The sequence below is a fragment of the Armigeres subalbatus genome, chromosome 1 (assembly GCF_024139115.2).
Source record: "Armigeres subalbatus isolate Guangzhou_Male chromosome 1, GZ_Asu_2, whole genome shotgun sequence".
Lineage (NCBI taxonomy): Eukaryota > Metazoa > Arthropoda > Insecta > Diptera > Culicidae > Armigeres > Armigeres subalbatus.
The window spans coordinates 207,387,570-207,404,140 of record NC_085139.1 but is presented as its reverse complement, the minus strand read 5'-3'; the positions used below and the strand labels follow the sequence as shown (position 1 = coordinate 207,404,140).

The 16,571-nt window shown below is 42.9% G+C and overlaps 1 protein-coding gene across 3 annotated transcripts in view; it reads left to right on the top strand.

Moving 5' to 3' along the window:
• Nucleotides 1-16,218, top strand: part of LOC134205702 (uncharacterized) — a 78,804-nt gene extending 62,586 nt beyond the window's left edge. For all 3 annotated transcript variants that reach the window (XM_062681234.1, XM_062681232.1, XM_062681233.1), the window contains exons 5-7: nt 10,912-13,014; nt 13,082-14,215; nt 14,336-16,218. In XM_062681234.1, coding sequence (XP_062537218.1) covers nt 10,912-13,014; nt 13,082-14,215; nt 14,336-16,072 — 4,974 coding nt within the window. In that variant the 3' untranslated portion in view covers nt 16,073-16,218. The remainder of the gene's footprint in view (nt 1-10,911; nt 13,015-13,081; nt 14,216-14,335) is intronic.
• The last annotated feature ends 353 nt before the right edge of the window (nt 16,219-16,571 follow it).

Below are 16,571 nucleotides of genomic sequence, written 5' to 3'. Positions count from 1 at the left end.
GTCAAAAAGGTCATTTGACCGAAATGTTCGTTTGACAGAAACGGCCTTTTGGCCGAAAATATCATTTATACGAACTGACCGAACCTTTTGGCCGAAAATCTCGTTTGGTCGATTAGGTCATTTGGACAAAACGATCATATTACCGATAGAGCCGTTTAACCGAAACGGATCGGTCGGCCAAAAAAGACGAATAGGTCATTTGGTCGAAATGATCGTTCGACAGAAAGGATTATTTGGCCGAAAAGGTCATCTAGCTGGACGGGACATGCGGCCGAAAATGTCGTTTGACCGAATTGGTCATTTGGTCAAAAAGACGTTTGACCGAATTGGTTATTTGGCAGAATATGACATTTGGCTGAATAGGTTATTTGACAAAATGGTCGTTTGACTGAAAGGGCAATTTAACCGAAAGGCGAGGGGCGATTCACTGATATCGATTACTGTATCGTAAATACGCGAAAAAACATAATGCAAAAAAATACAAATAATACACGAAAATGCAAATAATTCATAAAAATGCATTATTACACGGAAAATATGAAAAGAAGTTTTCAATGCAAAAAATACACTAAAATACATAAAAATACACTAATAAGAAAAAAATAGGAAAGGCAAGAGAAAAATATATTTGAGATCCGATATTCGAAGAAAAAATACGACATTTTGTTTTTTATTCCAATGATCACTCAATATTCTGGAAAATGCAACAAATTGTATGCCGCGATGAGAAAAATTTAAAATGGTCCACAATGCCACTCCACCAGTGGGAAAACAAAGCATATTTCATTAATTTTATTTCACTTGTTAGAATTGTCTTTGAATTGTACATATATAGATATTTCGCTAATGAATGTGTGAAGTGTCGAATGAAGAAAAGTAAATGAAGCTAGGGATTCTATGCGCTACAAATGTAATTGAACTTTGCCCTGTAGAACGACGCAATATATATCCCAATTTGTAACAAGCCGGCCAGTGGCCGCCACTATAAAACGAAATCTTATGGTTATGTTTAATTTCTGGCCGAACCAGCTTAACAGCCGACTCAGGGTCAGATCGATCAGTTTTTTCGTTAATTCACAACTTTTATACTTTGGTCGCCACGGGTTTGGGAAATATGTTATCGGCAATGGGCAATGGGGTATTCGTATGAAAAAATGCGTGATTGTGCTGGTCATCAAGAGGAAAGTCAATAATTATTGTTTGAGAGAGCTGAAGTTTCATCTTCGGTGGAGTTTGATATTCGGTATATTGCTCTTATCTACTGATTCTGTTTGACTTTCTTGTTTGCAACATTTCGAATAAGAATCCATTCATTGTAATTTCGTGTAACTCCGTCTCCTGCCGAAATCAGCATCAGCATTCCAAATATTTCAGTATGTCTTAAATTTTACATTTTATCAACAAAATGAATCCAAAATATCATCTTGGAACTGGGATAACAAAAACTTAATTAATTTAGAACGCGTTTCTAGCCAAAAATGTCAGAATGTACCGCACGAAATATAAGAAAATTCGATTTCAATGCATTTATTCGATAAAAATACACTAAAGTACAAAAATACACGGAGCAATACATTATTTCATAAAAATGCATTATTGCACACAATACGTATGAAGTCACGAAAAATACATCAATACGTGATCAAATACGTTGGCCTGAATCGAAAATGCACAAGTGAATCGCCCCTCGCCGAAAGGGCCATTCGTCCGAAAATGTCATTTAGCCGAACCAGCATATGCCTGAAAATGTCGTTTGGCAGAAAAAAATGTTAGAGATCATATCTAGACCAACATTTGAAAAGGGCGTAACAGCCAAAATTTGATCTCTCCAATATTTTGTCTATGTATATAGCTATGTAAGTAGATAAGGAATCCGCAGGAATAAATTTTGGCTGTTACGCCCTTTTCAAATGTTGGTCTAGATATGACCGATAATGCCGAAACTGATCGTTTGGCCAAAAAAGACGATTGACCAAAAAGGCCATTTGGCCGAAATGATCGTTCGACAGAAAGGATTATTTGGCCGAAAATGTCATCTAGCCGGACGGGACATGCGGCCGAAAATATCGTTTGGCCGTTCGGTCATTTGGTCAAAAAGACGTTTGACCGAATAGGTCATTTGGCAGAATATGACATTTGGCCGAATAGGTTATTTGGCTAAAATGGTCGTTTGACAGAAAGGGCCATTTGGCCGAAAATGTCATTTAGCCGAACGGGCATATGGCTGAAAATGTCGTTTGGCCGAAAGATTTGTCATAGTTTATATGACCGATAATGCCGAAACTGATCGTTCGGCAGAATATGACATCGTTCGACAGAAAGGATTATTTGGCCAAAAATGTTGTTTGGCAGTTTGGTCATTTGGTCAAAAAGACGTTTGACCGAATTGGTAATTTGGTCAAAAAGACGTTTGTCCGAATAGGTCATTTAGCAAAATATGACCTTTGGTCGAATAGGTTATTTGGCCAAAATGGTCGTTTAACAGAAAGGGCAATTTGACCAAAAGGGTAATTTGGCCGAAAACGCCATTTAGTCGAACGGGCTAAAAATGTCATTTGGCCGAAAATTTGTTATAGATCATATGACCTAGGGATCCTATAATAATCCTAGGATCCCTAATATGACCGATAATGCCGAAACTGATCGTTTGGCCAAAAAAGACGATTGACCAAATAGGTCATTTGGCCGAAATGATCGTTCGACATAGATCATTTGGCCGGACGAAACATGCGGCCGAAAATGTCGTTTGACCGTTCGGTCATTTGGTCAAAAAGACGTTTGACCGTATCGGTCATTTGGTCAAAAAGACGTTTGACCGAGTAGGTCATTTGGCAGAATATGACAAAATGGTCGTTTGGCAGAAAGGGCAATTTGACCGAAAGGGCCATTTGGCCGAACAGATCATTTGAGCATGAGCATGAGCATGATTGACCGCCCACGGTTGCTACTCCGTTATTGCCAGATCAGCTGTAATTACACAGAGAACCAACAGATGATGTTTGGGACTAACATTATCTTCAATGTGTAAGAACTGGTGACCCAAAACTAAGCAATACCAGCGCCGGCCGTGTCCGAATGCAGGTCAAGTAGGGAATGGGAAGGAACATGTTGACGTGATACTCGCTTTGATGGAAGCCGACGAGTCATCTGCACTTCCACGAGAAATCACTGGGAAGTTGGATATATTGGGAAGGGCTCGTTTTGGTAAACGGTATGCGGGTGTAGCGTGTAGTTTTAAACAAAATCACAATCGAGCTCGCACTTATTAATTTACTTATTAACCGCACAAAGCACTACAAAATATTTCGATGATCGCGCGGTCGTTCTGCTTGTTAAAGAAAACGTGATCGGACGCGCACTGAACTTCTATTTGCTTATTAATTTCACTAACGTTCTACCTGGAAAGAAACACAGTCGGACGCGCAAATTTCTACTTGCTAATTCATTTACTCACCTACGCAACGCAGTTTTTTTTCTAATTATTTGAGTGATTGGAAACGCAGAATGAAATATTTCAATGATCACGCGATCGTTCTGCGTGCTAAAGGAAACGCGGACGCGCACTGTACATATTTTTTATAAGAATAGAACTAGGATGAACTTTCGAAGCCCAGCTAAATCAGTCAGCAGTTTAAAGTTCGGTAAAGGCTCCAAACGCAGTATAATTAATAAATAAGAACGACTTTGATGACTCTTTGGAGCCAGGCAGGGCCGGATTTACCCGGAAGGGGGCCCCGGGGCCGGCAGCTTGTGGCAAAATGTACAAAAAAGGTTGGTTTTGGTACATAGGATTTGTGGGAGCCCGGGGCTACGACCATAAATCCGGCACCTGGAGCCAGGAGATATCCTAGATTTTTGAATTACTTTTTATTCTAAATGATTTTTTTTTTAATTTTGAGGCTATCTAGTTTCTATCAAACTTTTATATAGATAGTCCGGCGATAAATAGAAATCCCGTCGGTGTGTACAGACCCAGTATTGTTTTCATTCTTCACTGTTTGTATTAACCATCTATAATGCAGCAGAAACCAAGTTCAAGAACTCTTCTCCAAGGCGTTACTGTATCTGACCCTGAAATTTTAAATGGGTAATGAATACTCTTTTTGTTCAGCATATTTTGTCCAAAGTACGTTACCACCAAATAAATTGAAATCCATTATTTATGTTGGGCACATTAGTTGATGAAAGTAGTTTGAATGAAGCGCAAAATCGCCTTTCCAAAAACCAAGGTAAAAATAAATCACGCCCATTTGAAATCAAAATCCCTAGAAATAATTATTCAACAAAAACAAAAGCAACAAGACACAATGCTAACATGGGTCCAAACTAAAAACTACGTTTGTTTTACAATAAACAGTTCAGAAACATTGAAAAATTTGCGCCAATATAGTTGCCACTGCCTTGCAAGCGCAGTCTCACAAAAACGATTAAATTCTTCAAATTTTGGTCTTGTGTAAAAGACATCGAAGAATAAGAATGTTTTTCAAAAAACCACATATCGATAAACAAAAATGTAATTATCCTTCTACCAATGGGGACGCTTGAAAAAAAATACCGCGATATCATCAAGGCAAATCATTTTCCCAAGCAAATCACGACATAATCTACCACAGAAGATTCAACATAATAAGCATCAATGGGAAAAATATGTCTTTGTCGGTCTTCCAACGAAACACCACCAACAATTTCAAATTAAAAATAAGTAGAATGACATTACAATCTAACGATTCTTCAAGTAGAAAAATAATTGAAACGAAAAACTTATCTTCGTGGTTGTCCTACAACCGGAATAGTCATTGGGAGCACTTCGTTCTATTTCTCGCTTAACTTTTCAAAAGGACCTAAGTAACATTTTTTTCATGAATTAATTTGAATAGTGCAATCAACAGACCAATATGAAAGGTTTTGATTGCAGTATTCAAATTAAATCATGAAAAAAATGTTACTTAGGACCTTTTGAAAAGTTAAGCGAGATTTGTTCATTCTTCGATTATGATTTTATTCACAAAAATACACAATCAACTGTCACTAATGCAACGTACACACCAGTCAAGCAGTTTGACGAACATTGACTCCGCCATCAAGAAAACGCTTCGGTTGCTGCTTTGTTTGAACGTATGTGAAGTTGTTCGAACAACCATTTGACAGTTCGAGACAAAATTTTCAAAACGACTTATCTGCTTTTGTAAACAAAGATGCAAACGACGATTTGACGAATCTGATAGCTCTCCCACGCAAACCAACACCACCAACCGGTAGCAGAAGTTTTCATCTACCTGTTGATGATGTTGGTTTGCGTGGGAGAGCTATCAGATTCGCCAAATCGTCGTTCGAATCTTTGTTTACAAAAGCAGATAAGTCGTTTTGAAAATTTTGTCTTGAGTTGGCGGCTCGGTTGGAAAAAATTAAAACGGTTTGATTTTGGTTTGAGTTGTCGGGGGCGGAGACAAGGTTTGCCGAACATGTTTGAGCATTTGTAGTGAAGTTGCACAAACCCCCATATATTTTTTGATGGTTGGTGCTCAAGTTGGCGCTTCGGTCGTTCGTGTGTGATATTGTTGGTCGAATAAATTGATTGTTCGTGTCGCTGTTGATAAAACTTTATGGATGTTTGAATAAACGAGAGGTGGAGTCAATGTTGGTCAAACTGCTTGACCGTGTGTACGTCCCATAACGCGCATTTCCACATTTATATTTTGTTACTCACTCAATTATTCGTACCTATTTCAAAATTCCCATATTGTTTTCCAGTTTCCAACAACTCCATTTTTCCGAACAGATCATTTGGCCGAACAATTCGTTTATAGGTCATATGACCGATAATGCCGTTTGGCCAAAATGATCGTTTGGCAGAAAGGATTATTTTGTCGAAAATGCCGTTCGGCCGTTTAGTCATTTGGTCAAAAAAGACGTTTAACCGAACAGTTCATTTGTCAGAATAGGACATTTAACCGAAAATTTCACCCTCGTTTGGCCGAACGGGTAGTTTGCTGTTTGGCCTCAATGGTCGTTTGGCAGAAAACGCCATTTGGTCGAATGGGTCATACGGCCGAAAATGTCGTACGACCAAATAGGTTAGAAAATTAGTTTTGCAGCGTTTTCCCAAAAATGTGTTTTGGCCGAACCGGTCGTTTGGCAGAATGGATCATACAACAGTAGAAGTGAGAGAGAAGTGATGAGAAGTGATGAATGAAGAGTGTGATGTGAGAAATGAGGCGTCTCACTTCTCACTTTAAATTTTTCTTTCTTCATTTAGTATTTCGAATGTCGCGTTCCATTCGACACAAGACAAGAGCTGGTTAATATCGTCGAAATCAGTCTTTCAAACTGCCAAATGTTTGCTTTAAACTAGGGTTAAAATTAAGCCAGCTTTCAGCGAATATGTACAGATTGTAAGTTTCACAGAAGCAAGTGAATGTTTAGTCATAAATATCGATAAAAATGAAAAAAATCACAAAAAAATTAATTTGTAGTCAAATTTACTTCAATTTTTTTGGGAATGAACTTCAACATTATGGGTAGGTTTCTTCTTGATTGGTTTATTGAATTTCCTCTCCATGACTGAATGCTCGCACTTTATCCTTGGGTTTTGTGCAATGGGGGAGCCGACTTGTTTTAATAATTTTACCCATTGTTTCTTTAAATCCAACTCGCTCTCGAATGCCTTTGGTACCTATTTAACGTAGATTGTGTTTCATAATGGACCAATATTTTTCAATAGAACGAAGTTTCGGCGAGTTCGGTGGGTTGGTCCAGCCGGTGATCACACGTTAAAAAGTTACAAGCTACTCCTTGTGTCTAATTACTTGAGTATTGATACCACCAACATTTTAGTAATTGACAGAAAACTCATTGCTTGAATTAAGGTAACTCTACTTATTGTTGGTTGAGGAAGCAAGTGTGGCGTGGAAGCGCATTGATGTGAGCAGCGGGAATATCAATCAGGATGTTGATTCTTGATGAGCATGACTTGATTGTTGACAGCAGTAGCAGAGTCAGTAGTATTAACAGCAACAACATCAGCAGCAGCTACGACATCAACGGAGGCAGCAACAAAATGATGTATAATTAGATGCGATGGAAGTTTGAAGCAACACTTATCGCGTCCGAGTCAGGTCTAATGTGCAGAAAACGCTTCATCAAATTGCTAAACTAATTGAAAACTTTGGCGTCCCGCCAAATCTTTTTAAACTTTAATACTGTTCAGGAAGACGATTTCTCCCGATAAATAAAGACAGCTTATATTATTCCTTCAATTAATTACAGTAATATCCCGATTTTATCACCCCCTGGTGAATTTTGGGAAGATAAAATGGGGCATGTGACAAAATCGAAAAAAAAATATATTAAATTTTTTAATTTATTTTACAACTTTGAATCAGTTTATGCCTTGGAAAGGCAAAATGCGTGAACGGTACTCGTTATTTCCTGTCGAAAATGCTTACAAAATCCTTCACAGGCTTCCTCCTATTCATAATAAGTTACAAGCGGTAAAATTTATTTCATGAAAATCATTGTTGTTTGCGCTATCATTTACGAAATTAAAATACGACTAAAATTTTTGAGGTGACAATATCGGGTCGAAAACGTGATAAAATCGGGGGTAGACAGAATCGAAGAGTGAAAAAATTGGGGCGACACTGTAGTAACTTTTTCCGGAGCATGCTTCCATCAAGGACATTGTAAACCAAGTCGAAGTACTAAAGATCTCTACTGGCAGTGATCAAGAAACGGCAGTAACGGTGACAGCACCCATCGATAACGAAGGTGCCATCGAAATAGTTTTGAATACATATAAAAAGATTCGGCGGACAGCAAATTGTATTGCCAGATTCAAGAGTTTCGAACAATATTTGATTTCTAATATCTCTTCTAAAGATATTGACACTTCACGAAACCTGTTCTAAAATTTTAGTCACGTTGTCCTGGGAACGGAAATTTGGTGAGTCAATTCCAAAATATCAATGACATATTGAATATTACCGCATATAAAACCATTTACCAAACCCGATTCAAGTGATTCGAATGGGAAAAGTGGGACTGCCATCTTCCTATTGTTAAAATTTCGTAGAGCGGGCCTATCTATTGAGTCAATTAGAGTAACGAGGGCTAGATTGTATTATAGTTCGTCTGGAAGAAGATTCTCGATTCATTCCGTAGTTCCGCACAAGTGTTTCTGCATATGAAACCCCACGCATTTTTGGCCCTTCATGCAGGAGATTGGTGAAATACAAATTTAATTGAATAGTCTGTCAGATATGACCAGTGCGATATGCAGGTGCCTTGCTAAAATAGATATTATCATCATATTTTGCATGCGCATGGCCAAACTTTTGATTCCCATTATTATGACTTGAAGAAAATTTTTATGAAGAAATCTAATTCTAAATAAATATAAATAAATGAATTCAAAAGTGGGAAGATAAGAACAATCTACGAATTTCTACAAAAGTAGTCTCAAGTATGTCCATAATTGCATGAAATTTGTTATTTAGTCCCTCACTGTCAAAATTTTCCATTAATGGAGAATACGGAAGTCTATCGATCGCTTTGGGAATCTGATATACATAGTTGTTAGGTTAGTTAGGTAGGTTCGGAGGTTAGTTCAGATATTTCAAAATAACGAAAATACGCCAATAAATACTTATAGAACATGAATATGGAAAAAAAAAAAAATCCTGAAATTCTGCAAACCTTGACTGTTTTGGTGATTACAATGTCTCGTTCAACCGGTACGCACAGATTTGCCTTCGATCAGGTCACAAAAACCCTTGTAAACCATCCGTACTGGCAATGCACCCCGACGCAAACGATTGCTCAACCGACAGAGAGGTGGCAATGAACAATCGAAGAGCGAAGACCAATCAAAGAGGATATATTGATTGAACCTTTTTTAAGTCCTACCTATAACTTTTAAAGTGCACTCTGATGTGTACTTTTTCAGTAGTGGAGCCTGGGGTACGCGAACGGTGGCACTTATATCTAGTCCAGTACCAATTAACGTAGCTCCATGGCACGGCCTATAACTTGGGACCCAAACCACAGAGAACAGACATGGATCCTCGAACAAAATTTCGGTAAAACATGTGTAAAGATTTAAATCGCACCTCAGCGCCGCCAACGCAGGCTGCCCGACATAAAAACTCATTTTCACTAAGTGATGGCGTTGGCATACACTACATAAACAGTGTAGTGCTGCCACCTAGAAGCGAGATTAGGAGCGATTCGGAATGAACACTAGCGCTAAAAAGTAAAACACGGCAAATTTTAACCATATTCATCAGCACACTAGCACCGCGCAACGGGGGCATAACGACATACTTCAAAATGACCAGTACAAACTTTTACACAAGTACGCGAATGAAGATGAACGTCTGTTCTCTGTGCCCAAACTTACTCTACACAATACTGGCGCACGCGGATATTTTATTTTCGATGCCTCTTTCCGTCAACAATTTTCACGGTCGGGGATCGCAAGACGAGGCGCCACGTGAAGCGCCTCGCACTTTTCGTGGTCTGACCGTCTCCGACCGAGCGTCCGACGAACGGACGGCTAATTACTCGCACCAATGTGTATGGTCATATTGAGGTGCGATGTCATTGTGATGTCGGTCGGTCGGTATTGCATTGCATTAATTTCGATTGGATTTACATAACGAACGTTTGGGTGGAATCCCCGCGCAGCACCCATGCCAATCGTCTCGAGTTCACGCTCGGGGGAACCTTGATCTCCCCCAGAATCAAGGAGTGGGGACCGAGGCATACAACATCCGAGTGTTTATGGCCATTCGTCAAGATCATGTTTTTGTTCCGTTCAGGCAGAAATCGAAGTGAGAGGTCTGCTGCGTGCGTATATGGCCTGGAAACAATTAATGGAAATTATTGTTTTTTTTTTCTGATAGACTTTTTGCTTTCGCGCTCCATCGAGTTGTAGCTTGTTGCTTTGCATACGGGTAGATTTCTGCCATGCGCTGCCACGGTAGATTGTTTTCGACTTAAAAAGGAAGTTTGCACGTCGCTGTCCACAATATTTTGCCATCTACGAAAGCTTAATCCTAGATGTACCGACGATTAATCATCCAAACATGTCATAATCAAATTGTGGGCAACCCAGCTCGTTGACGGTGAGCTGGTTGTCTTTTTGTTATTCCGCGAAATACATTTAAAATCATTCACGCTGCCAAGGCCAACCAGACCCGCCGCGGTTTGTTGGAATGCGCCGCTTGCTTACATGCATGTCAAACGTCAACCAGCCAGCAGCGGTTGGTTGCTTTGTTTCAGGAACCGAATTGTGGCTGGCATGGTGTGCTTCGTTTCGTTTGTTTTCAAAGACGATTGTCGTTAGTGGTCAATTTATTTGCCAAGGAATGAATTTGTCAAACTTGGCTTCGTATTCTGTAAACCAATCAACCGTTCTCATGCAAAAACCGGTGTAAGAAGGGTCAAATGATTCAATTATTGCCAATCTTTCTAACCAATCTTTGAGCGAAAAAGACGAGGGAAAACGGTGAACGGAGTCCGTTGCGGTTTTGCTAGAAAAACTAGTTTGCCACCATATCTATGAATGAAAAACCAACCCTAACCTAGTTTTGCCGATAGCGATGGTTGTTTGCTTGGGCGACATGACTTTATTCGCTACTATAGCTGCACGATGTGGGTGCGGTTGCACTTGTAGTAATTACATGCTACGAAGTGGCGACAACCAGCCAAGCTCGTTACGCCTTATTTGACACGGCATAGTGCCCGCACGGCTCCATGCTCATTAGAATAATCTTGCAACCGCAGTAAACACTTTCAATGATCGACCGGTTTATGACAACTTTCACTGCGACAATTAACGAGTAAAATACTTTCATAGAAAATTGCTAGGAAGGAAATAATCTAACGAATACAATGTTCTCTATTCTACAGAATGCCTGTGGAGCCAAGATCGGAATCCGCCGTGCCCTGCTCAACCGTCCAGATGTCGTTTCGATCGGTGTGGTTTGGGACTCGGAACGTCCGGCCGCCGATCAAGTGCACTCCGTGCTGAAAGCCGTAGGAACATCACTACGCTTGTGCGACGTATTCCACCAGGTGTCGGATCAACGATGGGCTCAAACCGTAAACCACGAGCTAGTCGGCGTGGTTTCATACTATGGCAAACACTACACGACGTTCTTCTTCCACACTAAACTGCGTGTCTGGGTCTATTTTGATGATGCCAACGTCAAAGAAGTTGGCCCCAACTGGGAAGGCGTGGTTGACAAGTGCACCCGAGGACGCTACCAACCGCTGCTCCTGCTATATGCACTTCCGCAGCCGCAACCGCAACCACAGCAAGTTACCGCTCAGGAACTTGCCGCAATGCAACAAGCCCAACACCGGAGAGCAGTCACACCGAGTCCCGAGAAGGCTTCCATCGGTTCGCAGAACCGAAGAGCCATCACACCTACGCCCAACCGTGCGGTCTCCGTATGTGACTACCAAAACTTGAGTGTCATTCAAAGCAAAATCTTCCCCAACGAAGAGAAAGAAAATTACATCAGTCGCAAAGCCGTCCAAAACGTGCTGAACGCACAACAGTACCAGAATCTCTCCGTTATTCAGGACAAGATCTTCCAACAGCAACAAGAAGCTGAAAAGTCCGATCAAGGTGGATACATCTCCAAAAATGCCTTGAACGCTCAAATGCGCAAACAGCCTATGAACCTGCATCGGAGTCTCAGTGCGGAGTCCGGCCAGGTCTCACCGCCGTCATCCTCCACGTCCTCTCCGGACGGCCTTTCCATTCCAGATCACCTAAACCAGCCACGTCGCCGGGATTCTGGTAACTGGAGCGGCGATCGCAACTCAGCCTCCTCTTCCTCGTCCACCACTCTTGACAACCCCTACCTATATCTAGTCGGCAAACGGAACGGAAGTGTTCCCGCTAGCCCTACACGACAGGGTCAGTTCTACGACGCCGGTTACGACTCCTACTCCCTCTCCTCGACCGATTCGTTCCCACCAAAACATCCAATCAACGGCAACAACATGCACCTGGCCAAGATCCCCGAATCCGTCGTTCTTAGCGGAGATTGCGAGAAGCTGTGCATGGAAGCCGATCAGCTACTGGAGAAGTCCCGCATTCTTGAGGATGCACACGATCTGGAAACAGCACTGGTGCTGTGTAATGCAGCGGCTAGCAAAGCACGCGCCGCCATGGACGCACCGTACAGCAATCCGCACACGATGACGTTCGCGCGGATGAAACACAACACATGCGTCATGCGCGCCCGATCCCTACATCGAAGAATTCTCATCGAAAAAGGTGGCGAAATCATCAAAGAGCAACAGCAACAACAACAGCAGCTGGCCTACAACCTAGCCGGCATCGGCAGTGGGGGCATCGCTCACAGGAGGCAAAACAGCAAGGAGAAATTGTTGAGCAGTGGACGGCAAAACAGCAAGGAGATGCTACATGAGTCAGGAAGCTCAACTCTGACACGAAGCTCACCGTCAAAGAGCATTGAAATCTACGCAACTCTTCCGAAAAAGAAGGTAACCCTCAAACTGGTTGAGGCAGAGAACATCGAGGAAGTTGTCCAGGGAACGGTCGATGTAAAACCCGAACGGGAAAGCCGATCATTATTCGGACGGAGCAAGGACTCTAAGGATAAGCGTAGCCGAAGCGAAGACCGAAACAAAATCAATCGAGACTTCCAACTAGCGGACGCATCGCTTGTCAATGCAAAGGATACCCTCAAGAAGCACAAGGAAGAGAAGGAGACCGATAAGAAGGATAAGGATGCCAAGGCAGGAAAGAAACAACATAAGATCCGGCGGAAGCTGTTGATGGGTGGTTTGATCAGGCGGAAGAATCGTTCGATGCCCGATTTGACCGAAGGAGCGGGTGCGGCTGATGAACCAGCTGGTGGCATCATCCCTCCAATCAAGCAAATGGTGTCGATCGATGACAGCACCGTTGGGCTAAGCCTCGCGAAGGATTCAGCCAACAGCGGGTATCTGTCCGAAGGGCACTTTGACTATCAGGTACGTTTGAACAAAGATTCAAAGTGTGAATGCTGTTCTATAATAATTTTATATTTCTATTCCTCAGGTGTCTAATACGAACCCGAATCTGGAGCGGAGTAAACTTATGCGTAAGAGTTTCCATGGAAGTGGAAAAACGCTTTCAATCCCAAAAGTGCCACCGCCACCACCCGTGAGGGTGGGTTCATCGTTAACTGCCCAACAACTCCAGCAACAACAACAACAGCAGCAGCATCAACAGCAACAACAGCCACAACAGATGCTGCAAGTTCAAAAGCTTCCTCTGAACGGTGCCAATCTTCGTCATCTGGAGTTCCAGGAAAGCCATCCACCGGCATCTCCTCTGGAACCTTATCACAAGGCGAATTTGTCCAACATTTCTACCATGAGCTCAAACACCAGCATGAGCGAAGACTCCTGCCAAACAATCATTACGACCTGTGCCGTGGTCCACCAGGAACAGTCCCCAATGAAGCCGCAAGATCAACAGCCCTACTCATCATCAGCTTCCGTCGATGAAGTTGACACGATAGTCAAATACAATAGCACAAATAGCAATAGCAACGGCCACCCCCAAATGGAGCTTCCGCCCTATCCAAGCCCTCCATCGACCACGTGCCATTCGCGTCAGGCCAGCGAGGACTTTCCCCCGCCTCCACCGGCGATCGATTTTGAACCGCTTAACGAGCAGCTAAGCGAAATTCAAAGTCTCCAGCAACAGGGAAAGGGTGCGCAGCCAAACCACCAACAACAGTACCACGTTCAGAACACGACCAGCATTTTGGCGCAACTTCAAGCAAAACAGCACCAACTAATGATGATGAATAAGTTGCGTGAACAGCAACAAAACCAGCAGAACATCAATGCCAACAATCCCATCAGTGCTTCCGAGATCTTAAACGAAACCACCCGATCGGAAATCTGGCTCAAAGAGCTACAAGCGAAGCAAATCGCCCTCAAGCAGCAACAACAGCAGCAGAATCAACCCCAAGTTCAGCAGCAACCGCAGCAAAATGGAATGCAGCAAGCAAGTAACGACCAACGAAGCGTACGAGATTTGGCGTCCCGGTTCGAACAGATTAAAATGGCACCTCAGCCAACGCAACAGCAACAACCGACACAGTCACCGCCGCCGAGCGCAGTTTCGTCGTCTATTAGACCGTATCCGAGTCAGGAGCTGCTAAATGGAGTCAATAAACAGGTAAGTTGAATTATTTGGTGTATTCATTAAGGTTGCTTTCAATATGTTCGTTAATTCCAATTCAACGCAAAAATAGTCTTCTAAATGGTCTAACGTTTGATATTAAATATCTTTTCACAGACATTACCGCAGTCAGCACAACAATTACCGCCCAATGTTCGGACTGGCATGAGCGGTCTCCTGACGGATCAGAAGACGAAACAACCCCTAACGGGCACGGCGAGTTTGGATACCGCCAGCAATTCCAGCGCTGGAGTGGATGAAGTAGACTGTATAGCGGCATACAAGATGCTGCCCAAGCCTAGGTACGATATTGCACAAGCTCAAATCCAGGAGGAAATCCGGGAAGTCGAGATGTTGAACCAAGTGGTACAACAAACGCTGAACAATTCTGGAAATGTCAACACAACTGCAAGTGCTCTTAACAAAAGAACTAAAAAGAAGAGTGTGTCTTTCTGTGATCAAGTTATACTTGTTGCTACTGCCGACGACGGCGAAGAGGATGATTTCATCCCAAATCCAATACTTGAGCGTGTTTTGAGGACGGCTGGAAACGGAAATGGTAATTCCGAAGAAAGGCAAGGACAGAACTCTCCCCAACCAGTACTGTCTACTAGCATTACCTACCATCCTATCAAGACGCCATCAAGCGGGCAGTATTCTTTGGCTGCGGATATGCATAAGCAAAATATGGAGATTCAACGGCAGCTACAGCAACAACAACAGCAGTACTATCAAGCGCAGCCTCAACAGCAGCCTAACGAAAGTTATCAACAATACTCAGCCATTCCTACCAACGCAGCCGTTTTCAAGAATCAGCAATTCCAGCAACAATCACAAACAATGTACAACGAAAACGCAATCCCGAAATCGTCGATCTATCAACCTCCTCCAATGTCACAGCAACAGTTTCTGCAACAACAACAACAACAGCAGCAACAAAAGACTCGGCTGTTCGACGACAGCGGTAGCGAACACAGCTATGAAATGCGGATGGCCCCGCCTTCATCCGCTCCAACTGGTTACGGAAACTCTCCGTACATGTCCGTACCGTGCCCTATAGATCAAGGATTCCAAACCGTGTCTGCCTCGCCCACTATGACTACCAACTCAACAGTCATGAACGGTTCTTCAAATCCCGGACTCCCAATTGGAGTGCGGCAAAACCTAACCTCAATGATGCACCAGCAAAACGGATCCATCCTGAGACAGCAGCAGCAATCCCCCTTGATGATGTCGCAACAACAACCGCAGCAACCTTCAAATGTCTATCAAAAACCTCCCTTGCCTGTCAACTACCAACAGCAGCAACAACAACAGCAGACTATGATGTCTTACAACACTAATTCTAACTCTTATAATGCTTACAGCACGCAGCCGCAACTGCAACAATCGTCCCAACAGCTTCCATCTCCATACCAAAGGGTTCCACTACCCCACTACCAAGACTCCCCCTACCATGATCTCCCCCTGCCTCAACAACAACAATCTCAACCCCCTCCCCACCAGCAGCTCTACCTTCAACCCCCACAGCAGCAGCAACAGAAGCCTCCTCAAAAGAAAGTAAGCTTTGAACCGGGCACCAAAGGTGGCACCGACTGCCCACCGTCTCCCCAACCTATCCCCTCAATGCCTCAGACTCTCCCTACGGATCCCCAGCAGCAACAGCAGCAGCAAGTCGGACTTCCCGTCACCCGGGTAGCCATTGCCACCTACAATAGCAACGCCATTGTGAAGGCTTCCGCCAAGGCTGTCCAGTGCAATCTCTGCCGGAAGAAGCACTGCATACTTCCCGCTCTGTATTGCACCGATTGCGAGTTCTACATGAGCCGCTTCCAGGGTCCGATGCGGCGGTGATCGATCGCGTCGACATCGCTGGTCGTGGCAGGATAGATGAGTGCACGCATCGGCGATTCAACATCGTCAGTTGTTATGTTTTCAGACGTTTGGACCACATTTTTAATTAAATGTTGCCACACATTGTTCAAAAATGATTTAGAGCCTTACAAAAGTCTGGTACTTGTAGAACAAATCCAGCACTTGCACACAAAATATTCCACACAAACGCCAAACGTTCTGTCCTAAATTAAAATAACCGTGCACTCATCTGTCGAAAATGGGTTGCTATTTAGTAGGCCTTAGAACAAAACAAGTGCAAATTAGTTTGTTAGTCTCTAAAAATGAATCGTGCCTTTCAGCGGGGATCTACCAGTCCACCGCTAACGTTCCGACTGCTGTGAATCAAAACCTTAGGTCATTTGTTTCTCTTAAGTTTGCCCGTGGATAATTTTAGGTTGCGCTCGCGGTTTGAAACCGCCTGTTGGGCGCCAAATCATTTCTCGGCCGTGCACACAAG